This window comes from Rattus rattus, chromosome 7 (assembly GCF_011064425.1).
Source record: "Rattus rattus isolate New Zealand chromosome 7, Rrattus_CSIRO_v1, whole genome shotgun sequence".
NCBI lineage: Eukaryota > Metazoa > Chordata > Mammalia > Rodentia > Muridae > Rattus > Rattus rattus.
In genome coordinates, this window is record NC_046160.1 from 72384857 (window position 1) to 72412673 (window position 27817).

General features: G+C 41.1%; 1 protein-coding gene across 1 annotated transcript in view; it reads left to right on the plus strand.

Annotated features, from left to right (window-relative positions):
- The first annotated feature begins 1527 nt into the window (after positions 1-1527).
- Mia2 (MIA SH3 domain ER export factor 2) overlaps positions 1528-27817 on the plus strand; it is an 88981-nt gene continuing 62691 nt past the window's right edge. Inside the window, exons 1-6 of the mRNA XM_032907801.1 lie at positions 1528-1708; positions 6078-6211; positions 8879-8965; positions 12926-14162; positions 24623-24802; positions 24922-25022. Of these exons, the coding sequence (XP_032763692.1) occupies positions 1594-1708; positions 6078-6211; positions 8879-8965; positions 12926-14162; positions 24623-24802; positions 24922-25022 (1854 nt within the window). The 5' untranslated portion in view covers positions 1528-1593. The remainder of the gene's footprint in view (positions 1709-6077; positions 6212-8878; positions 8966-12925; positions 14163-24622; positions 24803-24921; positions 25023-27817) is intronic.

The following is a 27817-nucleotide window of genomic DNA, read 5'->3' on the forward strand; positions in this document are numbered from 1 at the left end:
TAAATGGCAGATATTTCCTGGCTTTTACTAAGGAAATCTCTAAAGGAGAACATGTCCTGAGGTCGCATTTCTACTCTTTGAGGAAACATTTTCAGAACTCTCTCATCTCGCTTTCCCTCCCCTTTTAGAAATACACGTATAATTTTAAACGTGTGGAGTAATTTTCCACAGCAGATGACTTGAAAACACACAGTAGCTTGTGTGTTGATTTACCACAGTACCTACATTTAGATTTATTCTTCACTCACTCCATGACATTGGGAAGCTTAGCCTGTCTGTATGGTGGCTCGTATGCAAATATCAGGGTGATAACGTCACCTGTCCCGGAGAGCTGGGATGAAGTTGAGACCACACCAAGTACCTATTCTCATTATCTAGGCGCTTCAGATACTGTGTGGGTCATAGTGAGGAGTTTTTTGTTTTTTGTTTTTTTCTTTTTTTTCAGAGCTGGGGACCGAACCCAGGGCCTTGCACTTGCTAGGCAAGCGCTCTACCACTGAGCTAAATCCCCAACCCTATAGTGAGGAGTTATTATGCCTGAACTATTATTCTGTGACTTCATAGCAACATGGAAGGTTTTTAAAAATACCCAAAGGAATAATTTCATATTCTTTCTTTTTTCTTTTTTCTTTCCTTTTTTTTTTTTTTTTTCGGAGCTGGGAACCGAACCCAGGGCCTTGCACTTGCTGGGCAAGCACTCTACCACTGAGCTAAATCCCCAACCTCATATTATTTCAAAACCATGCTTTTAACATAAATTAATGATGCTTTTTGTATAACTACGTATCTTCTTTTTAAAGTCACATGTATGGTAAGTGTTTCTAGTTTAATTTATATATTTGAAGTTTTTTTTTAAAAAAAACAGTAAATTCATTTTGGATTATGCATTTAACTTTTAAAATTACATTTATTTAATTATTTATTTACACACATACCCTGTCTGTCTGTCTGTCTCTCTCTCCGTGTGTGTGTGTGTGTCTGTGTGTGTTTGTGTGTGTGTGTGTGTGTGTGTGTGTGTTAATGAGTGTAGGTCAGACTACCCCTTCTGGTTTGGCCTTTTACCACTTTTTACTAGGACCCCAAGTGGGTCCTAGGTAATATTAAACTCGAGTCATTGGGCTTCATGGTAAAGGTATTTATTAACTGTTTTTTGACTCCTACCTTCTCTTTTGACGTTAGAATCTGCATGCAGTAAATATTTGGTTTGTACTCGTTGACTCTTCTGTCTGAAGACTGTGTCAGAGATTTAGTACTTTTTTGTGGCGGCTTAAGAACTGTCCTACTGAGCGCAAGGTGCCTTTAAGTGAGTCGGTTTCACACGGGCTACTTTATACAACATTGGTCCAGCTGAAAATCCCCGTTAATTATTAAGCCCTTCGGTATCATCTGGCTAACTGACTCTGCAGACTGAGACCAGAGAGTGTTAATTCCTGAAGCTGAGCCAGCGCACTGTGAGGAAAATGTAGCTACAAAGGGATTGAAGAACACTCAGCTTTTTCCTCGCGCGCGCCCTACGGAAGGAAGCATCAACTCTCTCTGGCATGCCTGGTGCATTCTAACGCTGGTTCAGGATCCTTGGTGGCTTGTTTAAGCATGGCGGAAGTCAGTGTTCAAAGAATCCTTCTTTTGGTTATTTCTCTGGCAAAGTGTCTGGAGGGTACAAAGTTGCTGGCACACCTTAAAAAGTGTGGGGACTTGGAATGTGAAAGTAAGTTCGCTTTTCTTCTTCCCTCTCACGCTGAGTTCTAAAATCACATTAAATCTTACCGTGGACTTGTGTGATGAAAAGTATTGAGAAATATTTGAATTATAAAGCAAAGCTTGATGGGAAAAGGGGAATTCTAGAAGTAAGGTATTTTGTGGCAGCAAATTATAAATTTAACACGGTTAATATGTTTAATACTTATAATCTAACATAAATATAAAGTTAAAGGCAAAAAGAAGTCTGATATATATCAGAGAGGTTGGGGATTTAGCTCAGTGGTAGAGTGCTTGCCTAGCTAGCGCAAGGCCCTGGGTTCGGTCCCCAGCTCCGAAAAAAAAAGAAAAAGAAAAAAAAAAAAAGAAATATGTCAGGGATGGTATTAATTCATGTGCCAAAAATTAAATAATCAGCCTTTTACTGTCTTGGATTTTTTTAAAGGTAACCGAGTTGTTTAGAAGGCTCTCAGGCAGTCTGTTAACTCACTGTTGATGAACCCTCTATGGTTCAGTTTCTGTTCCACAACCAGAACTTTCCGATTCTCGTGAGCTTCTCCCAAAATGTTTTTATTTTAAACTGTCATATTTGAAAGCCGTTTCCAAATTTTATCAAATGCTAATCATTTGTGTCAATTTATTGTGTAAGAAATGCTAAAATAAGCATTCCAATATGTTTGTGTGTGTATGATGTATAACATTTAATATTAAACTTTCTTAAGTCTCTATGAAAAGAAGTTAATTTCTAGTTTGTTGTTTAAGAAGTCACTTTAAAGACGTATTTATTTTTATTTTATATATAAGGGTATTTTGCCTGCATGCATTTATGTATGTATGAACATTCCTAAACACTTATGTGCCTAGTGCTCACAGAATCCAGGAGAGGGCATTGGATTCCCTGGAACTTGAATTACAAACAGTTCTGAGCTTCCACGTGGTGTTGGGAACTGAACCTGGGTCTACTGCTGAGAGAGCATTAAGTGCTCTTACCCACTCTGTCATCTCCCCAGCCCCAAGAACTTAATTATTTGGTATCCATATGACTGTAGACTAATTTTATTCTGCCAGGTATAATGGTACCAGGAGGCAGAAGTAGACAGAGCTCTAGTTCCAAGCCAGCTTGGTCTACATAATGAGTTCTTTGTCTCAAAACAATAACAACAGGGAAAAAAAGAAATATTGTATCCTTAGAGTTCCTGAAAATAAGTCCTATCTTTCCAACATGAAAACTATTTATAATGTTGTAGAATGTAAATTAAAACACAATATATTATTATATGAAACACAAAAATGTCTAAGACATATATGCACATTTAATGATTTGTTTACTTCTATTTTATGTGTATTAGTGTTTTCCTCCATGCATGTAAAGGCATTGTGTGTACGTGGTGCCCCGGAGGCCAGGGAGCGTTCTGAATCCACAAACTGGAGCCACAGATGACCATGAGCCACAATGTGGGTGCTAGGAATTGAACACAGGTCCTCTAGAAGAGCAGCCACTCCCATATGCTGAGTGATCTCTCCAGCCCAGTAATATTTTTATAAGTAAAAATTTTTGTAACCTTTTGTAGAAGCAATTTAAAACATTTAAGTTTACTAATTTTTCTCTCTTTTGTTTCTTCTTTACTTTTCTTTCTTTCTTTCCTTTTTTCTTTCTTCCTCTCTTTCTTTGTAAACTGTTTCTCTACATGGCCCAGGCTGTCCTGAATCTCCCTATGTAGACCAGGCTGGCCTTAATCTCATAGACATCTGCCCGCCCCTGCCTCCCAAGTTCTGGGATTAAAGGGTTGCACCAGCATGCTCTGCCAACAACATGGTATTTTATAGTAAAAATTCTTTAATTTTTCCTCAATTAACTGCTTTTCATATTTTCATAGTATTTTTAATTCATTCTTTGGCAACTTCATACCTTTAAACAATGTGTTCTGATCATGTCTATCCATATCCCACTTCCAACCCGCAGGTGCTGCAGCATCTTCTCTCCTAATTCATATATTTTTAAATATTTTTTTAAAAACGTTCTTTTTGAAAATTTATTTATTTTATATGTGAGTGTTTTTGCCCTCAGAGTTTCTTCGTGCAACCCTGGTTGTCCTTGAACTCACTCTGTAAACCTGGCTGGCCTTGAACTCAGAGCTCTGCCTGCTTCTGCCTCCCAAGTGCTGTTGTGTGTGAGTATTTTGTCTGCACGTATGTCTGCATGCCACATGCGTGCCTGATGCTGGCAGATGCTATAAGAAGACATTGGAGCCCCCCTGGAGTTGGAGTTTCAGATAGTTTTGAAGTATCGTGTGGGTGTGGAGAAAATGATTCTCTGTTGGGAGCGATGGACTCAGTCGCTCCTTCGATAGCCGTGGGGACTTGTGAGCCCCTCCCCGCTTTGTTCTGGAATGTCAATGGCTTGATCTTGCGGAAGTCTTTGGTAGGCAACCACAGTTGCTGTGAATTTGTGAGTGTAACAATCATGTCCAGAAGATAGCGTTTCAAAATGCAAAATATGAGTAGTTGAAATGTAAAGATTTCACAAGTGATATTTTTACGCGTAATCCTTTTCTCTTAACCTTTTGAAAAAGTCATTCAATATGTAGAGAAGTTATGGTACTTTGCAGGGACTACTCTTTCCCACTTTGTATTAACTTATAATGCAATTTTGACTGTTATTGAAGGATTTAACCAGTATGTTTTAAAATTTTACACATTAGTATCACAATAATTATGTGATTTGCATGTTACTTCAGGCATTGAAGGGATGAATCAGTCATACATGATTTACTCAGTTATTGAGGGCCTACTATGTCTCTGGGGGTATGTGTTTTAATACAATGCATTTTAAAAGCAATAAAATGAAATGTAAGTGATTTCCTTCTCTGTAGGAATCTTCATCTTATTTAAAAATGATAAAACAAATCATGGAGGAACAAGTGTGATGAAACTGTAATAATGACAGGTGATGCTGGGTTCAGACTCAGAGCAGCATATGAGTTAAGCATGGAGAGAGGTGGGTTTTTTCTGGACTGAGGGGAGAATAGAAATAGGAGCTTAGGAGGACCGCAATGTTGCAGGAAAACAAATCTCAGGGCAGAGCTAGGCACCTAGAGCTATATGATCAGCCCCCTAAACCTTAGCTAAAGGTTCAATCGTTACAAAGAAATGGGGTGATTTACCCTATAGATGTGCACTGAGGACTCAACAGAACGAAAATATAATTTGGAAATGTAAAGGTACCAGAAAGAAAGCCAGCGTTTCCTACACACCCGAGAAGAGTCGTGCCTTATTCCAAGAACAGCAGATTTGCAAGCCGGAATGTGTGCGAGCCTTGAATCTGTGTGAAGGAGCGGTTGCTTAAAATAGGGAAGGACAGGGACTTCAGAGGGCAATGTGTAGTTAAGAGTGCTCACTGCTTCTCCAGAGGATCCAGGTTCAGTTCCCAGTACCCACGTAGCAGCTGACAACCACCCTCTCTGGACTTCATGGGCACCAGGCTTACATACAGTGCACATACATACATGTAAGCAAAACACTCAAACACATAAGATAAAGTAAAAATTAAATAAAAACATCTTTAAAATGTAAAACGAAATAAGGGAGAGCCTGTGCGATGAGTCAGAGGGTAAAGGCTTTTGCTGCCAAGCCTGAAAACCTGAGTTTGATAACCAAGATTCACAGGACAGAAGGAGAGAACTGACTCCCAAAAGTTGTATTCAGACATGTGCACTACACATACACACACACACACACACACACACACACACACACACACACACACACACGCACACACACAATTTAAGTCTAAAAAATAGGTAACTGGGATCAGGTTATGAATAATAATCTTCAATACTATGCCAAAAAACCTGGGCTTGAATTTGTATACAGTGGAAAGTCTGTTTTAGTTTTTGAGAACATAACCAATATTAGTAAGCTAGGGTTTCGACTATGATCATCATCGTTATTGTTATAGAAATGTATCAAACTCTTGGAATCGCTCTCAGCTTAATGAGTGCTGTGACTGCAAATGTGAGCCCTCAGCCCTACCTCTCATTTCAAAATTTAAAGGATGGATTGAAGAAAGGCAAAATAGATGGAGAAGTCCAATGTTATGGTGGTGTATATATCTATAATCTCGGCAGCGGCAGCAGCAGGAGAAGCTGAAGCAGGGAGATTTTAAGTTTGGGGCCAGTCTGGGATTCACAGCAAGACCTTGTCTATACATAAGTAAATGAGAAGCAATGACATTTTTTTTTTCCTTTTTCTTTTTTTTGGAGCTGGGGACCGAACCCAGGGCCTTGCGCTTGCTAGGCAAGCGCTCTACCACTGAGCTAAATCCCCAACCCCAGCAATGACATTTTAAAGTGTGAGCTCTTCTTTCTGTGTCTGTATAGCTTTGATCAGCAGAGTGTCAGCCCTGAGAGATCACACAGGACCTGACTGTCGGTACCTGAACTTCACTACGGGAGAAGAGATATCTGTTTATGTGAAACTCGGAGGAGACAGAGAAGATCTGTGGGCAGGAAGCGTAAGTATTTATTTAGTTTTAAGAACTAAATGCAGAATAAATGTCCAACTCAGACAAGAATGCCCGCTGTCAGTATGGAAAGGAACTCTTATTTAACAACCCCAAAGCTCTGTATAAACACTAACACCCTCATCATATTTGAGCAAACAAAAAAAGTGATCACATGCATGCCTTTAATTCAAACCCTTGAGAGGCAGAAGTGGTGAGTCTCTGGGAGTACAGAGCCAGCCTGATCTATATAGCAAGTTACAGACTATCCAGGGTGCAAAAGACAGACACTCGCACTTAGTGATTGCTCTAAAATTCCTGGAGAAGAGGTTTTTGAGGAAGATAGCTTGAGATAGCCTGAGGTGGAGGACTAAAGGAGTGCATCGCAATTATTTTTTACATAACATAATTTTCAGCTTAGAGGTCATGTTTATTAAGAAGGTTGTTAGGAGTGCCAGCATATTTTACGGCAACCACAGCATTTCTCTGTACTGTCAGTGGCCGAGTTCGAGGGAGACTAGGAAGTTAGTCTGTCAGATTCCAAAGCCTGTCTGTCTGAAAAGAGAGAGGACCGAGGTGTGCTGGTCAGGTCAGCAGAAAGGTTGGTATGGTAGGGAAAAGAGGTATATAATTTTTCATGGAAAATAAAATAACTGGGAGATCCTTTTATTTGCCCAAAGTAAAAGAAGCCCAGACTATCTTTTGGAATAATAATTCATGTTTTCAGTTGAAAAGATTTCTATCTCTGGTGTGTGTTATGATTTATAATGTCGGCAAGCTATGATAGATGAGTTTACTTCCAATCTGATAGACGTGGCCAGCCGGATAGCCTCTCACATAGTTCCCATACTGTGTGTACATCAGATTCTTCTGTAATGTAGCCTCTGTGCTCACTGTCTGAATGAACAACTTCGGTTTTGAGACAGTTTCATGTGGCTTAGGCCATCCATAAACTCCCGTTGTCTGTAGCTGGGGATGAGTCTGAATGCCCGGTTCTCCTGAGTGTTGATGTTGCTGGTGGTGTGGGGTACTGCCCGTCTGACGGTGCAGACTGTATTTGAAACCTTCCTCTTCCCACGAGGGGATATGTAACTGAACCTTTGCCACGCCAGATTTGATTTCTCCTTATTGCCTAGAATGGTTTTAAAATACCCGTCTCTGTCTTGAATGCATCACAGAAATCTGACACAGGTATAAGAAAATGACTGAGTATATGTCATAAAAAGCAAAGAAAACAATTTTGATTTTTTGTTTACTAAGTATGAAAATTATAATTCTACATAAAACAGTGTTTAATGGATAAAACCTTGGGAAAGGTCATGGCTGCTTTTAACTTTTGGTACCTTAAATGCTTAATCTAATTGCTTCTCTGCGTTTTGGTAAGCAGAAGTAGAGATAGTTGGTCTGTGCTCATTACCATTGAAGAACTTTATAGGAATAAGAGGGGCTCTGAGCGGTTGAATGCTGACTTCACTCATGGGGAACATCCTACATGTATTTGAACTGGGGCAAGACAATCTGTTACCACGATGGCCCAGAAAAGCCAAAAGGAACTGCATCCTTCCTTGGTGACACATGGATCTTAACTACCTTGAGAAACCCATCTGCCACTTCTGGGAGTCTAAATCCCTTTCTTGAAAGTGACATCTTGATAACTGAGTTTGCTACAGTTCTGTCTTCCTGAACTGTCACCTGAGTTGTTACTTTCTGATATCTCAGACCTAAAGTGTAAATCTGCATAACCTAGGCAAAGAAGGTCCTAGAGAACTGGGGTGAGGGTTGGGGATGGGCTAGATCAATGATCCGGTGGTTAAGAGCTACACTTCCAGAAGACCTGGTTCCCAGTAACCACATGGTAGCTCACAACTGTCCAGAATTCCAGTTCTAGGTGATCTGACAGTCCCTTCAGGTATCCACAGGCACTACAGAAAAAACACCCATACACATAAAATAAAATCATATAAGTCTTGTTGGGCAGTGGTGCTGCATGCCTTTAATCCCAGCACTTGGGAGGCAGAGGCAGGTGGATCTCTGTGGGTTCGATGCCAGCCTGGTCTACACAGTGATTTTCAGGACAGCCAAGGCTACAAAGAGAAACCCTGTCTTGAAATACACTTGCATGCATGCGCATGCATGCATGCACACACATGCATGGACATATTTAAAAGAAATAGAGTGGAGACAGAGAGAGCGACAATAACAGGAGTATATAGTACAGTTTTCAAGTTTGCAACAGTGGAGTTTTACAGTTCAGCTCCTCACGCCCTTAAGTTAATGTCATTCTGTCAAGGAACAAAACAGGGGGGCTTCACTCATGTTCATCCCACTGTTGTAGCTTTGTTTGTCACTGGGGCTCGAACCCAGGACCTGAGCAAGCACTCTACCACTTAATTATATGCCCAGTCCCCACTCATCATTTTTTTTTTTTTTTTTTTGGTTTTTTTTTTCGGGGCTGGGGACCGAACCCAGGGCCTTGTGCTTCCTAGGCAAGCCCTCTACCACTGAGCTAAATCCCCAACCCCCCACTCATCATTTTTAGATGGTATTTAATAGCCAGTTAATGTTTTGTGATTTAATATAGCTAAAAGCCAAGGTCCCAGGACAAGATGAGACCCAATAGATAGATATTCTTGCTTCAATCACTTTTTCCCTTAAAGTCTTTGTTCTTTGTTTTGACAGAAAGGAAAAGACTTTGGATTTTTTCCCAGAGATGCAGTTGAGATTGAAGAGGTGTTCATATCTGAAGAAGTCGAAATGCCAACTAAAGTGAGTAAATTCATTCTCAGCAATTAATTGAGCTTAAAAGTTCTTGGCAAGGGGTTGGGGATTTAGCTCAGTGGTAGAAGCGCTTGCCTAAAGCTTAAAGGCCTAGGTTCGGTCCCTAGCTCTGAAAAAAAAAAGAAAAAAAAAAGGTTTTGACAAAAAAAAAAATGGTTTCCTTGGTATAAATGTTCATTGGTTGTGTACCTCACTTTAGTGAATGCAAGCGATAGTTGTTAAGAACTTGTCCTTGGCATTGTTTGGGCATGTGAATACAATTAGATAAGACAGAATTAACGACCATTAAAGACTTTCCCTTCTGAACAATTAACAGGCAAAAAGAGTACAGTGGTTAAAAGTGTGAATTTTGGAGAAAGTATAAGTTTAAGGCCCCACTCATCTGTTGATTGAGGCTGCAGGGATGCTTACACTTTATCACTGAAAAACAGGAGTCGTGAGTGTACACAACACAGCGCAACCTCCAACAGACAGAAGGAGAGTAGAGCATACGAAGGCCACAGAGCAGACGCAGCAGCTACTGTTAGCCACAGCTACTGATACCGTTGTCCTGCTAGGACCAAAGGTTGCCTCTCCTTCCACCTTTCCCAGGACTCACATCTGTACAAACACTTTGGCTAATGTTTTTTTAATTAATTAATGTTATGATTTTATGTGTATGAGTGTGTCTGTCTGCACGTACGTCTGTGCACCACATGCATGCCTGGAGCCTGCAGAGGCTAGCAGAATGTGTCCCTTCCCCTAGAGCTGGAGTTATAGACAGCTGTGAGTAGCCATGTGAGTACTGAAAATTGAATCTAGGTCTTTTGGAAGAACAGCTGCTGCCCTTAAACCCCGAACCATCTCTCCAGCTACTTGCTGTTAGAATTCCTTTTTTTTTTTTAATTAATTTTACTTTTTACTTTGTGTGTGCGTGTGTGTGCGTGTGTGTGTGTATGTGTACATACACATGTGCATCCCACTGGCCTCTACTGGTATTAAAGGCATGTACCATCACTGCCTTGCTGCCCTTGGAATTCTAAACGAATTTCAAATCATGTTGAGCTTGGGAATATAAAGGCATCAGAGGGCTGGAGAGATGGCTCAGTGGTTAAGAGCACTGACTGTTCTTCCAGAGGTCCTGAGTTCAAATCTCAGCTCACATGGTGGCTCACAACCATCTGTAATGGGATTTGATGCCCTCTTCTGGTGTGTCTGAAGACAGCTACAGTGTACTCATATACATTAAATAAATATATCTTTAAAAAATAAAGGCGTCAGAAAGTGATATTTTAATATATGAATTTGGCTTGCCACTTTAATTCGGATTCCAGGTTTACCACGAGTCAGGTCATGGTGAAATGAAACTGTTTGCTTCCACACACTGTTGTTGGCACTGGGATTAGCTGTCCACTGGCTGCAGGGTACTTGGCTCTGGTCACTTTTGTGCACTTTATCTGTAGCACATCCTCTTCTCTGTAGTTTCACTCTTGTAGACCTTATCCTAGGCATAACCATGTATCTCTCTTCGTCACAATCTTATGTAATCATCACTGGGCATTAGTGTGCACCTTGAGGGCAAGAGTGCATTGCCATGGAGAGCCTGTGCAGGTCAGAGGACAGCTTTGTAGACTCAGTTCTCTCCCTCCACCCTTGTAGGGATTGGACCCAGGCCTTTACAGCCTTTACTCATGGATCTGGGTCAGTAGCCAGTCATGGTCCTTTCTTGACTGGGATTCAGTAGCTCTCTAGCTGCTTGATTGCATGTTGTTCCTTCGAACAGCAATGATCTTATTAAAACCAGCCCAGAAGATCAGGCCAGATCACTTCTTCTGTTAATTTTTATTGGACCTAGCGTACAGCCTAGACCCAATCCATCCTGGCCTCGCAGGTCCTGTTCTTGCTGCTCTTCCTGTCTGTGTCACTCTTCTTGGTAACACTCCCACCCCCGGGACAGACTGGCTTTTGGACTGACTGCCCTTAGATGTGCCAATTCTTTACTAGCCCAGGGACTTGAAGGGGCTCTTTCTCTGGGAGAGCACCCCGCACCCTTTCCATCTAGCACTTTCCTCTTACCCTTCACACCCCAGCTTAAAACATTAGTGCCTCTCAGGTATTCTCCTAGATCACTGCTTCTAACCTTCCAACGCTGTGACCTTTTTAATACAGTTCCTCATGTTGTAGTGACTCCCAATCATAGAATTATCTCATTGTTCCTTCACAACTGTGATTTTGCTACTGTGATGAATCATAATGTAAATATCAGATACGCAGGATATCTAATACCTAACCCCTATGAAAGGATTTGTTCAGCCCACAAAGGGGTCGTGACCCAAAGGATGAGAACTGCTGCTAGCCTAGACTGTTGTGATGGCAACAGCAGTGGATTTCTCTAAACTTACCAAATTAGATGCAGTTATAGAGTGTCTTTTTTTTTTTTTTTTTTTTTTTTTTGGAGCTGGGGACCCGAACCCAGGGCCTTGCGCTTCTAGGTAAAAGCGCTCTACCGCTGAGCTAAATCCCCAGCCCTAGAGTGTCTTTTTTTTGTGTGCCAATTATTACTGTATATAGATTGGGTAAATGATACAATTAGTTTGCAGTTTTAAAAAAATGGGAGCCAGCAAGAGGGCACCGTCAGTGACAGAGCTTGCCATAAAGTGTGACAGCCTGAATTTGATTCCTGGAATTCATGAGAAAGTGGAAGGAGAGAACCCACTCATCTCCACATGAACATCATGCTATACATGTGCTCAAATACACATTTCAGGCATGTGCACCTGCATATGCAGATGTATGTGTGTGTGTGTGTGTGTGTGTGTGTGTGTGTGCGTGTGCGCGCGCGCGAGCGCGCACACATATACCCATGTGTAGAGGTCAGAGGTCAACTTGCTGGGGTTGATTTTGTCCTTCTACTATGTGAGTTTCTACAGTTAGTTGATAGGCACTTTTACCTAATGGACAATTCAAATATATGAGTCTACGGGGACCATTCTTATTCAAACCATGAAGGCTAGGAAGTTTACCCTCAACTGCTGACATTTGATGAGGACATTCTTGTTATATGACTCTGTGACAGAAAGAAAGAGAGTGGGAATTGGCTTAACAGAGCTAGAGGTGAGCCTATCCCTTGATGAAGAATCCTGTCTGGAATGACACACCCACTCCTATGGTAACAACAGTTTGTATCCATCCACACTGACATCATGACCTAATCACTGACCATAACGGTCCATCTCCTAAGCTTCCAACGTATGCTTTTGGGGGAAGACATTTAATGTACATAGCCCATGCTCTCAGACCACTGCACAGATGCATCCGCTCGCCTGGGTACTCTCAAGAGGTGAAGCTGTGTGTGCTCTCTCATCCCAACGGATCTGTGGGATATGCTCAAAGTATTAGCAATCTATGCCTCTCAAATATTTGATAACAAATGAAGCATACTCTAAGGATTTTACGTCTATATCATTAACCCTTAGAGGTGAGTTGTGGTGCATTTATCTGAGATTCTGAGACCCGATTTTACTTTGTGCTCTGGGGTTAAGCTAGTTGTATATATTTCTGGGAAAATTAAAGTCATCCTTTATTTTACCTTTTGAAATAAACGCGTAAGTCTTTTTTTTTTTTAAAAAACACTTATTTTTATTTACACATCATTGGGTGTATCTGTGAACATGTATGCCACATGTATACAGTTGCTTTGGGAGGAAAGAAGAGGGGGTTGGATGCTCTGGGACTGACGTTTTAGGCAGCAAGTGAGCTCAGGTCCTCTGGGAAAGCAGCTCCTAACTGCAGAGCCATTCTCCAGTCCAAGGTAAAGTCTTTCTATACAGATGAGCTGGTCTGAAATTCACAATCCTCCCTACACAGTCTCCAACATGCTGGGATTATAGGTGTGAAACAACACATCTGGACATAGTCCTCCCTCTTAAAATATTCAGGGGGAGACATTTATGATTTTTTTTTCTTTAGGAGTCTGACTTTCTGTGCCTTCTTGGAGAAGGCTACATATTTGGAAGTGAACAGAGTGAGTTTAACAGTGATGATGATGGTGAAGAACATATGTACCCATATGAAAAAGATGAAGACCAAAACTATAACATATATGAAGATGATTTTCAGCCTGAACACGACTTTTATGAAGCTTCTGAAGGGTCTTTGCCGGAAGACCAAATTTCAGCATCAGAAGCTGCTGACGATTTTAGGTTTTCCAGTAAGTGGAAGGACTGGGAAGGGGCTGCCAGCGAGGGCACAGGGGATCAGGATTACACTCCAGATCCCGACCAAGCCTTGCCATCCCTCAGTACGCCAGAAAGGCAAGGATGGTTTGGCCTGGGGACAGAAGAAGCTGAAGAGAAGACTTTTGAACCAGATACGGAACCCACACAAGAAAGCTCATTTCAGAGCAGAAAATTAACACTAGAAGAGGAGAGTGACCTGGAGAAACTACACAATGGCGAACCCCAAGGGGAACTTGAGCAAGAGGCAAAATCACGGTTTGATTCGGAGACATCAGAATTCAGTTCAGCGCCAGAGGAACAGCATGACCTGGCATCTGGGTCGGAGGGTGCACCCAATCTGAAAGCCTCTGGCTGGTTTGGTGGTGGATTTACAAGTTATTTAGGTTTTGGAAATGAGGGTGCCGAACTTGAGCCATTGTCTGAAGAAAGCCATCCGCCATTACAAGATGTTCCCAGTCCTGTCTCACCGGATGAAGATGCTCCAGCTCCATGCAGAGAAACATCAACAGTCAAGGAAGACATAGTTGTCAATGATAGCTCCGTTCTCAGTCCGAGCTGGTTTTACTTTGGTTTTGATATGCTAGGCTTTACAAATGCTGATGAAGACAAAATTATTTCAGACAAAAGGGAAAACGAAGACGGTGAGGTAGATGATCTCAAACATCCTACAGAAAATGACTTCGACCCCGAGAAGGAACAAGAAAGGAAAACAGAAGACCAAACAGGCAAGGAAAGCACCTTGGAGAAGACAGATGATTCTGGTTCTATGCAGTATCTGAAGAAGTTCTTTGATAATCCTTGGGGCTTCCAGAATCGCCCGGAGGACACAGAATTACCATTTTCCAAACAGAGGCTAGATGAAGATGACATAGTAGGTAGTGACAAAACTGAAGAACTTCTCACTGAAAATTCTCCCACCGGTAGCATGAGAGATTCCATGATGTCGGGGAGCAGATACAGCCTGTCAGGTTAGTATGAAAAGACTTATCGACATATTTGTTAAGATAATTTATTTTCTAAGTACAAGTCAGATGAAAAAAATCATGCTGGCACTGGGAGATGGCTCAGGGGATTCAGGATCTGGCGGGGAGACATAAGGATGAGCTGGCATTCTCCCCGAACACATAGCAAGCAGGGCAGGCATGGTGGCAGCTTGTGGCCGCAGCACCCAGGAGGCAGAGAGGATTACAGGGCAAAGCTGGCTAAGCCAAGCTGGAACTGTGGAACTCCACGTTCACTGAGAGATCCTGCTTCAGTGAGGAGGAGGGCAACCGAGACAGACCGAGGATGTCAATCCAGGCTTCCACGTGCACTCACACACCCAAATAAATACACGCTCTAAAAAGAAAAAAGTCCATGTTTTTGAAAATAGTCAATGGCCAACAAGAGCTATTCTTACCAAGAGTTTGGTTTACTCTGGAACTTATAAAATAAAACCCAAGGAAAAGAATGATTAGCACTGTCTTGGTATTCTGCTAAAATTTTAAGATATTTATAGTATATTTTAATTACCAGAGAACCATACTATGTAAATAGAATTAAAAGTATAAATATGGCAAGGCCTTTTAAAGTGATAGCAATTTCTTTTTTTTTTTTTTTTTTGGTTCTTTTTTTTTGGAGCTGGGGACCGAACCCAGGGCCTTGCGCTTCCTAGGTAAGCGCTCTACCACTGAGCTAAATCCCCAGCCCCGTGATAGCAATTTCTGTTCTATCTTTAGTCTCACCTTTGTCCCATTGGTCTTAGGTTTGTTTTCTTTTTTTTTCTTTTTTTTTTTTTTTTTTTTTTTTTTTTTTTTTTTTTTTTTGAAGTCCATTTAGGGTTTTTCCTCCTATTTTTATAAATAAAATCTTTGTATCATATTATTTTGATTTATTTATTTTATCCAATGTCTGTTGACTTTTAATTGTGGTAGATAAATATTTCACTTACTGACGATCGGTTTTTAGGCATTTCTGGTAGAATCATACAGGTATTGTTTTCTTTGAAACCTAAGCTAAAGGCAACCTCAATAATTCAATAGTCTAGATTTATTTTGAGGCAAGGTCTCATTATGTAGATGAGGCTGGCCTTGATCTCACAGATGTGCCTGCCTTTGTCTCAGTGCTGGGAGTGAAAGGGAGCTTTACCACACCCAGGTAGTTTTGATTCTTAAATAATATTTTATTCTATCTGCAGTTATATATTTTTTTGTTCTCCTAAGAAGCATTATGACAAAGGTTTTTCTCTAAATGTACTAGGCCCTAGAGAACTTCAAGTAGGGTTAGGAAGATGGCTCAGGAGTTAAGAACACTTGCTGATTCTCTAGGTCAATTCCCAGAATCCACATGATGGCTCAGTCACCCAGAACTCCAGTTCCAGGGAATACAATGTTTTATTTTGGCCTCTGTAGGCACCAGTCATGTATGTGGCACACATATATACAAGCATACAAAAACTTAGATATATAAAATAAAAACAAGATACTAAAATATTTTAATCACAAAATTACAAAAGATTTTCAATTTTCTTATTTCTGAGAGTGCACCAGAGGACCACACAGTGGGGGAATATCAGAATAAACGCCTCTATTTAGATGCCCATCTATTAACCACTTCTGTGATTAAAACCACATGAGTTGAGTCAGTTGTGGTGCTGCATACCTTTATCCCTGCACTTGGAGGCAGAGACAGGGACAGGTGGATCTCTGTGAGATGGAGGCCAGCCTGGTCTACATAGTGAGTTCCAGGATAGCCAGGACTACATACAGAAACTCTGTTTCAACAAACAAACAAACAAACAAACAAACAAGCAGACAACAACAACCACAGAGCAACAACAAAAAAAACTCTCACATTTTGTTTGGGTTTTTTTAGTTTCTCCTTTCTTCTTCTCCTCCTCCTCCTTCTCCTCTTTCCCCTCCTCCCCTGCTCCTCTCCCTTCTTCTTCTGGGTTTCTTTCTTTCTTTCTTTTTTTTTTTCTTTTTTTTCGGAGCTGGGGACCGAACCCAGGGCCTTGCGCTTGCTAGGCAAGCGTTCTACCACTGAGCTAAATCCCCAACCCCCTGGGTTTCTTTGTGTAATAGTCTTGGCTATGCTGGACTCGCTTTGTAGACCAGGCTCCCAAGTGCTTGGATTAAAGGCTTGCACTGTACCTGACCTCATGGGTTGTATGTTAAGTGAAGATCTGAATTGTGCTGCTCTCAGCCATATTGTGTTGCTTGTGATGGATAGATCAGAAACCAGAAAAGGAATGGAGAGATGGCTCAGTGGTTAAGAGCACTTGATGCTGTTCTGGGGCCCTGAGTTCAGTTCACAGCACCCACACTGGGCAGTTCAGTTAGAACTCCAATTTCAGGTGATACGGCAGTCCTTTGGACTCTTGGGATCCTGCATGTACATATAGAGAAGAAGACTCACATACGTATACATAAATAAAAATAAAAGATTTTTTAAAACCTTCAGAAAATATTGATCAATAATACAGAGATAACTTGTTTCTAGAATGACAGAAAACTTTTCAGAACTAGCCAAATATACTGAGAAGTCAGAAGGAAACATATTTGCATCAAATCTAGAAACATACACGATTTAAAAAAAACAGACAGATAGGTTCATAATGTATATATTTGCATAAAACTGTCAAATATAGATTAAAAAAATACTTTCAAGAGAAGAAAGCATTCATGTAAAATGAGAGTCCTGACAGATTATGCCTAATCTTCAATACAATTATTTACTGTTCAAAAGATCTATATATAAAAATTTGTCACAGATTACCTTTTTGATTTCAAAAAATCTTGAAAAATTAGTGTTTTAAATTTTATTTATCATTTCAAAAAGCAATTCTGGTAAATTTTCTAAAGAAGAAAGCTTGACACACTGGGCATAGTGATGTTCCCCCCCCCCCCAGTTGCCCCTGCAACCTTGGCAATTGGAGTTGGAGGTAAGAGTATCAGGAGTTCAAGGCCAACTTAAGCTATAGATATGTGGGGTCAAACAAATGTAAGGCTAGCCTGGGTTGTATGAGACCTTATCTTAAAATATCCAAAAAAAAAGGGGTTGGGATTTAGCTCAGTGGTAGAGTGCTTGCCCTAAGCAACCGCAAGGTCCTGGGTTGATCCCCAGCTCCAAAAAAAAAAAAAAAAAAAAAAAAATATCCAAAAAAAAAAAAAAAAAGAGAGAAAGAATGAGGCAAGACAACTAGTCAAGTACAAATTATAAGCAGTTTCGACAAACTCTGATGATGAAAATATTCAGAAATTCTTTTAAGTTTCAGGAAGTAGATATTCCACTCATAAACAAAGCAGGGCGTGTGATTAAAAGTTGAACCCGGGCTCATTCGGCTTGCACTTTACCATTGAGTTATAGCTCCCACCATTTATTACTTTAATATTTGATGTTATTTATTATGTTTTTATGTGTTTGTTTGTTGAGACAGGGTCTAACCTTGTACTCCTGGCTGACCTGGGCCCACTATTAGACCAGGCTAGCTTTGATCTCACAGAGCTGCAGCTGCCTCTGCCTCCGGAGTGTAGAGATTATCCTGTTAGTTCTTGTCTTTAAGGCATGGTCTTATGCTGGCCTTCAATTTCCCAGGCACCAAATGCTGTGCTCAAACTCCTGACGAGCTACCTCGGCCTCCAAGGTAGTTGGGCTGACAGCCTTGTCCCATTAGCTCTGGCCCAAAATATTTGCTCTGTATTAAAACAAAGAAGCAAATAAGCAAGCTAAAAACCAAAACCTTAAAAGAAGGATAAGGCTTTAGATAAAACCCTAGACCCTATGTCTTGAGTGTTAAAGAAATAGCTTTATAGCCAATTATTTTTTTCCAGATGACTTCAATAACTTAGGAACAAATAAAAACTGTGCTAATTAGAACGGGTGTATAAGAAAAGGAATTGTGATTCCAAATCACAGTCTGCGAAAAGCTAAGACTTGAGTTTAGAAAAACTAATATATAGGAATTTGTAATACAGATAAACTAGGGAAGTTCTGTTTTAGAAAAGGCCTCCAACAGAGCTTATTTAAATGATTTTGTAAACTATAATTAAAAGGTATTGCTGTGCTTGACTTAAAATTCTGTTAGTAATGAAGAGAAATGCGTGTTCATATCTAATGCAAATCTTAAAGGTTAGATTTAAGTTATGTGAAGATAATATCCCCAAGCTATAAATGTGAAAATACCATATGGATTCACCCTTTTTCTTAGCATATACTCATTTCAAATTAAGTTTAAAACAGTATTTTGAAAAACAACACCTATAATCACATATACATTTTAGTACAATTATTGGATATATTCCTTTGAATGCTGTTAACCAGCATTGTATATCAGCATTTAGTCCTGGATTTATATCAGTCTCAGTGAGCTTACGTGGCAGTGTGTGTATGTAGTCCTGGAACCCCAGAGGCTGAAGCAGAAGGCCCCCTTGAGTCCAACACCAGCTTGGGCAACATAGAAAGACCCTGTTAAAAACAAATGAGCAAAGGGAGCTCCAGCAGCACACAAAACAAACCAGGAATGCGACCTGATCTCTACTTTTCACCTTCGATGCCCAGGGGTGTTGTTAAATTACCTGTAACATGGTGAGTCTCTGGGGACTTTGGTTCTTTAATTTTATTTTAAACATCTATTTTTTTTCATATGGGTGTTTTGTCTGCATGTCTGTCTGAGCCCTGCGCTACACAAGTGCAGTGCCCATGGAGACCAGAGGAAGGGCTTTTGATTATCTGGATTTGGAGCCTCCACGTAGGTGCTGGAACCTTCATGTCTGGAGGAGTGGCTAGTTCCCTTCCCTTCTTCCCTTCCTTTCCCTTCCTTTCCCTTCCTTTCCCTTCCCTTCCCTTCCTTCCCTTCCTTCCTTCCCTTCCTTCCCTTCCCTTCCTTCCCTTCCTTCCTTCCTTCCTTCCTTCCTTCCTTCCTTCCCTTCCTTTCCTCCTTTCCTTCCTTCCTTCCTTCCTCCCTCCCTTCTTCCCTTCCTTCCTTCCTTCCTTCCTTCCTTCCTTCCTTTCCTTCCTTCCTTCCTTCCTTCCTTCCTTCCTTCTCCTTCCTTCTCCCTTCCTTCCTTCCTTCCTTCCTTCCTTCTCCTTCCCTTCTCCCTTCCTTCCTTCTCCTTCCCTTCTCCTTCCTTTTCCCTTCCCCTCCCTTCCTTTTCCCTTCCTTCCTTTCCTTTTCCTTCCTTCCTTCCCTTCCCTTCCTTTTCCTTCCCTTCCTTTTTCCCTTCCCTTTCCCCTTCCCTTCCCTTTTCCCTTTTCCCTTCCCTTTTCCCTTTTCCCTTCCCTTTTCCCTTCCCTTCCCTTTTCCCTTCCCTTCCTTTTTTTCCTTTCCTTTCCTTTTTCTTTCCTTTTTCCTCTTCTTCGTCCTTTCCTTTCCCTTTCTTTTTGGTTCTGTTTGTTCTGAGACAGGGTCTCACTATGTAGCCTAGCCTGTTCTGGAACTCACTGTGTAGACCAGGCTGGCCCCAGACTCACTAGATCAGCCTGACTGCCTCCTGAGCGCTGGGATTAGAGGTGTGCACCACCATAGCCAGCATAGTCAGTGGTCTTAACAGCTAAGTCTTCCCTCCAGCCACTTTAAAAGAATCTTGTCTTTAAACAATGCTAAATGAACAACATTGTCAAAGTATCTTATTAGGAATCATTAAGGCAAAAAAATAATTCACATCTGGCAGTAGTGGCACGTGTCCCTTAGTCCTTACTATTTGTTTTAGGAGCACACTGACACTTTTAAGACTTTGTCTTAAGTATCTAAGTAGATTGCACAGTTCTCTTAAATATAGTTCTTCAGCATAGGACCAGTTAAAACATTAAAAAAAATTTTCATTTGATCGAATCAAATGATCCATTTAAACTATGTTTGTAAATTGTATTAATTTTCTTTTCTTTTTAAAAAGATTTAAAAAAAATTTTTATGTGTATGAGAGTGTCTATATGTATATATGTGTATGGCTTGAGTGCCTAGTGCCAGAGTAGGCCAGAAGAGGGAGTCAGATCCCTTGGAACTAGAGTTTGAGATAGTTGTGAACTGTCATATGGGTGCTTTGCAAAAGTAACTAATGTTCTTAACCACTGAGCCATCTCTCAAGCTCTTTTTTTGAATATATTCATTGTTATTGTGCATGCAATATGGAGTGTGTGTGTGTGTGTGTGTGTGAATGTGCCATGGTTCATATGTAGAGGCCAAAGGACAAATGTTGGGAGTCCTTTTTCTTCTCTCACTGAGGGTTCTGGGGATTGAACTCAGGTTGTCCGGCTTGTGCAGCAAGTGTCTTTACTCCTGAGTCATCTTACTGGCTAACCCCGTCACTGATAGTCTTGAAGTAAATCGATGACTCTTTGGACCTGTCATTGACGTAATTATACAGTGCACCATTATAAACATAGTAATTTTGACCTACCTGTGTTTGAAATCGGAAATTTAAAAGTTAATTCTGCAGCAGACACAATTCTTTAGAAAATTGCTACACAGTAACTTATTTTACTGTGTGTGTGTGTGTGTGCGTGCGTGTGTGTGCGCGTGCGCCATGGTGCTTGAGTGGGAGTCAGTGGGAAATTTTCTGGAGCTGGTTTTCTCCTCGCAGAATGTTTGTTCCAGGGATGGAACTCAGGTTATGGGGCTTGATGGCAGTGGTCTTGCCTACTGAGCCGTCGTCTGCCTGGTCAGATAATCCCTTTTTTTTCTTTTCTTTTCTTTTTTTTTTTCCGGAGCTGGGGACCGAACCCAGGGCCTTGTGCTTGCTAGGCAAGCGCTCTACCACTGAGCTAAATCCCCAACCCCCAGATAATCTCTTTAAAATGTAGGTTTCCTGCACAATTCTCAGCTTAATTTGGCAAGAACTGGAATTTTTATAAGAATCCAAGCCAATTCGTTATTTTTATTTATTTATTTATTTGCTTATTTTTTGTCTTTGCTTTTCAATACACTCTGCTATTTTTCTTTCAAAAAAATGTAGGTTATCAATAGATGTGCTCATATGATTTTATTCTGAGGTTCAGGCATGCTGTGGTGTTTAAAGAATGTACTTGTGAATTAGGTGTGGTGGCGTATCTGTAATCCTAACCCTTAAGAGGTTAGGGAAGGGAATCCAGAGTCCAAGGCTACCCCAGGTTACAGAGTGAAACTAAACTCTGTCTTTAAAAAAAAAAAGGTATTATAAAAACAGAAAGTTCAGGAATATTTTGCACAAATTTGTATCATCACTATTTCATTGAGATATGAAATATTTCCCTAGTGCTATAAAAATTGTTATCAGTTAGATAACATGCTTTAAAAATTAATTAATTTATTTTTATGTGTATATATTTTTGCCTTCGTCTCTGTCTATCACATACATGCCTGGTGCCTGAGGAGGCCAGGAGAGGACATTGGTTTCACTGTGAACTGCCCTGTGGATACTGGGAATTGAACCTCGTCCTCTGGAAGAGCATTCGGTGTTCTTTCCATCCCAAAGACAGCATGCTTTCAGATATTTTTACTTTAGACTGACAGTTTTATACTTGCGTGCAGCATACCTTGATCAAATCTTCCTCTACTCCCTCTTTCTCCTTAGACTCGACACAGCACCCCTTTCTGCTTAAATTTTATCTTTTCATTTTCTTATTTATTTTGTGTTTATCTTTTCGTGAATGTATGGGGACAGCTGTGCTATAGCATACATCGAGAGGTCAGAAGATAATGTATGAAAATTGATTTTTTTCTTTCCACCGTGTGAGTCCTAGGGACCAACTCAGGCTTTCTGGCTTAGCAGCAAGAGCCTTTACCTCAACAGACACATCGCTGGAACCTTTCTTTTTTTTTTTTTTTAAATTTTGAGGCAGGGCTTGGTCGTGTAGTCTGGGCTGACCTTGAACTCAGTCTCCTGCTTTATCACCAGGAGGGCTTGATTATAGGGGCTGCACCACCACGCTTGGTTGATAACACGCATTTTTATTTAAACAGATCTAATTAATTTCTGAGGGGAAAAAGTAGGGATAAGTTTCATAATTTCCTGAGATTGCTTCCGGGATTTTGACGTCGTTATTTTGCCGGAGTAGCGTGTAAACCACCTGAAATCACCACAGGAGGCAGTAATCTTGTGAGAGTTTTTCTTTGCCTTAGGCATTGGTAGCCAAGATGATCTAACACACAGCTTAGTGTTGCTTTTAACTTAATTTCTCAGCACAGCCTCGTGCTGTACGTGGCCTGAAAGAGAAAAGAAGCATCTGTGTGTGCAAACTCATGGCGGCATGGATTCCATAGTTGCTATTTTTATATTTCTATGACGTCAGTCTCTTCCATGTACAGAGCCAACACAGAACTACAAAATGTTGTGGCTTTAACTCTGCCAATCCTTTTCTTGTTTATTCCTTGGAGCCTTGGTCTTTTATATTTAATGGTTTGTATTATTACATACACACGGTCCAGTGAGATCCAGTTCCATCAGGTTTGGAACTTGGAAATCAATCACTGTAAGCTCTAGTATGGCTTTTCTTGCTGTAACTATGTGCTCTGTTTATTCATTAGGATTAGCAACCAGTATTAAGCATCCTCCAGATACTGTAAATAACTTTTGTCATTCTGATTGTCTGGTTCTCTAACAGATAAAGTAGGCAAAGTCTGTTTCATGGAGTGATATCTACATATTGTATCTCTTTGGATAAATGTTTTTTTTTTTTTTTTTTTGGTGCTGGGGACTGAACCCAGGGGCCTTGCGCTTGCTAGGCAAGCGCTCTACCACTGAGCTAAATCCCCAACGGATAAATGTTTCAAACAGAAAAAAAAAAGCTTTTTCATTTTTTTCCAGACAGTTTCTCTGTGTAGTCCTAGCTCTCTTGGAATTCACTCTGTACACACGGGGTGGCCTCAAACTCAGAGATCTGCCTGCTTCTGCCTGGAGTTCGGGAACAGAGGCATGCGCCACCACACCTAGCTGAAATCTTGTTTAAAAAGTTAACTTGATTATTTTATTAATGTGAGCCTTTTACCTGTATATGTACTTGTGTACCACCAGAAGCTGAGACTGGATCCCCCGGATTCCAGTTACAGGAGGCTGTAAGCCGTGGGTGGGAATTGAAACTGTGTCCCCTGCAAGGTAGCAAGTCAAGTGCTCTTAACCACTCAACCATCTATCCAACCCCAGGAATGAATGAATGAATGAGTGAGCGATTTATTTATTTATCATTTTTAAAATACTTATTTTTATTTACATGTGTGTTTGTCTCTGTATGCATTTGTATGCAAGTTTCATGGTGTATGTGTGACAATCAGAAGACAAGTTGCAGGAGCTGGTTCTCCTCCTCCTCCACCATGCGGGTCTTGGGGATTGAATTCTGCTCGCCATGTTTGGCAGCACTCGCCTTTACCTGATGAGTCATTTTGTCATCCCCAGGAACGAAATCTTAACCGGACCTTTTTATTATTCTTAGTCATGAGCTTATACAGTAGAAGAAAGTTGGTGTTGCATTCGTTCCTAGTTTTATTTTTTTTAAGACCAGGCTGATGTTGCATTTGTGACTTTCTTGTCTCTGTTTATAAAATGTTGGGATTACAGACCTGTGTCACCATGTTTGGCATCATTTCATATATATATATATATATATATATATGCATGCTTGCTTAAATGAGTACAGGTTTGTTTTTGTTTTTGGTGTGTGTGTGTGTGTGTGTGTGTGTGTGTGTGTGTGTGTGTGTTCCTTGGGCCAAGGTATCAAGCACTCTGGCGTCATCTGGGCCCCTCAAGCCTCTGTCTTAACCTCCAGCCTGTGAGCAGGTTATTTCACAAGCAGGAAGGATTCAGAAGCTGTTCTTTGGTTACAATATAACCTCAGGGTTTCTCATGAGAAGAGAGCAGGAGAGTTCAAATAAGAGGTGACAGGCTGTGCCCCTGCTAGTGAGTGGAGAATGGCTCTACAAAGCCAGGAACGTGGGAGACTTCCGGAAGCTACAGAAGGCCAGCATTTGAATTTTCCTCCAAGTTTCCAGAAGGCACACAGTTCAGCAAATATGGCTTTAAGATTTGACTTCCCACTGCTCTGGACTGGGTCAAGGGCAGAGGGAAGAGCTGTGCTTTGGGGTTTGTCCTACAAGAAAGGTTTTGGTTTGCTTGTTTAGTTTTGAGACGGAGTTTCTCTGTGTAGCTATGGCTGTCCTGGAACTTGCTCTGTAGTCCAGGCTGGCCTTGAACTCAGAGAACTGCCTACCTCTATCTCTTGAGTGCCGAGGATTAAAGGCGTGGCCGCCACCACCTTCCTTAAAAAAAAGATTTTGACTTCCAAAAGTCTAGCAGAATGAATTCTGTAACTTAAGACAAAAGCTTGAGGTCATTTGTCATACAACTATGGGAACTTGTCTGGGTCGCAGTTAAGGTCCTGTGCCTTTTCTCAAATGAAGTGTCGTACAATAACTTCAGAAAATAAAAGGAACTGATGACAAAGTATGTTAGAAAAGACATTTTTCTTTATGTATTTGTAGATGTGGCCTCTGAAACAGAGTCACCCACGGGAGTCCACGAAGGAATAAATTTTAAATCCTCATCTTCTGAAAGGAATGAGCAAGATCCAAAATCATGGGTGGACCCTGAAGAGCTCTCTGTGGCACAAACAGAGTCTCTGGAAGGCGCCTTGCTCGAGACTCAGCTGGTTTCTCCAAATGGTAAGAAATATTTGTTTTTGTTTTTGTTTTGTTTTTTGTTCCAAGTCATCAAGTGAAGAATAAATTAACTTAACAGATTATATATCAAGTGGTAATATGTTTTATTTCTAAAACAACAGAGCGTGCTGCAGAGTTTCAGCTTCTGAAGTATTTGTTACACATCGATGTCTACGGTTTCATGAGATCTGCTTTTTCACCAGTTGAAATTCTTTTAGAAAGTGTAAGTTGGATTTTAAATTTTCATTTACATTCTTTAGTGTTTGTTGCCTGTTTGTCTCCTTTCGTGTGTGTGTGTGTGTGTGTGTGTGCGTGTGTGTGTGTGCGTGTGTGTGTGTGCGTGTGCGCGCGTGTGTGTGTGCGTGCGTGTGTGTGTGCGTGTGCGTGCGTGTGTGTGTGTGCGTGTGTGTGTGCGTGCGTGTGTGTGTGTGTGCGCGCGCGTGTGCGTGTGCGCGTGTGCGCGTGCGCGCGTGTGCCGTGATACAAATGTGAGGTAAGAAGAGCCTTTGCTGGAGTCTGTTCTCTCCTCACCATGTGGGTGTTGGGGATCCAATCCGCTAGGCCTGCCAGCAAGCACCTCTAACAGATGAGCCATCTCAGCACTCCATGGATTTTTAAATCTGTTGCAATAATTTTACCTAATATAGAAATGACTTAGAGTGTCTCTTGCTTATATAAACCTCTCAGTTCCTCACTTCCCATGAAGTCTTATGTTTGAGTTCTCTGATAAAGTGGATGTTGTTAGGATTTTGTTGTTGTTGTTGTTTGTTCGTTTGTTTTGCTTTCTGACACAGGGTTTCTCTGTGTAGCCCTGGCTGTCTGGAAACTCACTCTGCAGACCACACTGGCCTCCAATTCAGAGAGCTGCCTGCCTCTGCTTCTCGAATGCTGGAATTAAAGACATGTGCTATCCCCAACACCCCAACCAGGATTTTTTTAAATCTTTTTTTTTAATACTTGAATAATAGTTTTCTGTTCTTTTGGGGAAATTATACTAAATGAGTTAATTAGAAACAGTATGGCTTAAAGAGTCTTGAGTAAATTGTTAGTACCAAATGAAGTGGTGTAATAAGAATACAAAACCTACTAGTATTGTAATAATTAAATTTACTATAGCAAAAATTCTGAATTCTACTCACATTTCTCATATGTGGCTAATGCTATCATCAGCTAGATGTGGGGTTGTATTCCTGCAATACCAGCATTTGAGAAGTAGAGGCAAGACGATGGTGAGGTGGAGTTACTGGTGTTATACACTGAAACTCCATCTCAGAAAAGAGAGGGGGCATCAGAGAGATGGCTCAGTGGTTAAAAGCACTTGCTGTTCTTCCAGGGGACCTGGGTTCAGTTCCAGGCACCCACAAGTCAAGTTACAATTGTTGGGGCGTAAGAGTCCCTTCACAAACCATATGAACATTGATCTCAGTCAGAGACGTATAGTTTATTGAGTACACATCCCAGAACTGATGGATCAGGGCCATAGGTCCAACTCAGGAGCTGAACCATGACCTTAAGATCCTACAGGGCTTTTAAACCTAAAATCCACAAACGTCTGTGCCAAGTTATCCCACTAATCATTATTTAGTGGTGGGGATTTCCTTAGGAACGTGTCTTTGTTGTACAGTTATCCTGCTCCCATTGGTTAGGGTATTCAACTGTGACAGGGTACTTGCCTTGTCTAACATCCATGTCTTAACTCATCAACCAGAGTGTCAGTTACCCATGCACATGTCTTTTTCTGCCAAGAAGGATGTCTGTTCCCAGGGAGGTCTTGGGAACTTAAACTTTACTCACCCCCTACTCAAAGTGGAAGTCTTGTCCCAAATAGTTTCTTATATATTGGTGCTGGTGTCTCTCTTATTGGGATCCATCTCAGGAGCAGCTTATAAAAGGATACACCTTGAAAGCTTATTCACACGCAGGAAGTGCTGCTGGGTGGGCGGTTCCGGTTCAAGCTTATTGTGGTTAACTATACTAAGCAGTTCTAACTGACTTCTGATGTGAAGTTCAGGAGCACGGAATACAACAGAATATGCAATCAACTTGGAAATGAAGAAGTAATAGTAATAACAGCATATGAGAGTTTCCTTATGACATTGGTAACAGCACAAGATGGGAGGCGAGACAGTTAACAGTTAACACTTCACCTAGGCCTTCACACTTCAGCTAGGCCTTAGCAACAATCAGCTGCAAATCCAGTTGCAGAGGATCCAGTACCCCTTCTGGTGCCGGCACCAGGCACACACATATTTGCAGGCAAAACTCTCACATAAAATAAAAATAAATATGTCTTTAAAAATGTTAGCCTTGTGGCACATACCTTTAATCCCAACACTTGGGAGGCAGAGGCAGGCAGATCTTTGTGGGTTTGAGGCTAACCTGGTCTACAGCTTGAGTTCCAGGACCACCAGGGCTACACAGAGAAACCCTGTCTCAAAAAACAAAAACGTAACACGTTGCGTGAAATATAAAAAAGCACATACAATAGCACCGGCTATTCTCTAGTAACTCGGTTTCCCCATCCTCAAGGTCTCCATGGTCGCCCAACTTGTGTTCTCTTGTTGTTGTGGATCCTGCTCTCATTCCTAGCCATCTGCCCCCTGTGGCTAGCTGTCACAAATCCCCATAACCCAGTAAAATCAAAACTCTGGATTCATATCAGCAAATTCTCAACACTCGAAATGCCCACACAATGAACTCAGAGCCAATTGATATTGATATAAGCTGCCCGCCTAGAGTGGACAAATTGTCCTATATTAATCCATCCCTACTATGATAATTCTAGCTACTATTTAAGGCCACGGGGTCCTGGTTCGTCCTTCTCTTCCTCCATCTGTCTTCCTTCTCTGTCCATGTGGCCCTATCTGTCCCGTCTCTAAAACTCTCAGCCTGTGTTCTCTATGCACTCCCCCATCACAGGCTTTAGCCTTATGTTGTGCTTGCCCTCACCTGCATATAGACAACAGTCCACAGAAACGAAGCAAAAAACAAAACAAAACAACAACAAGAACGGATTAC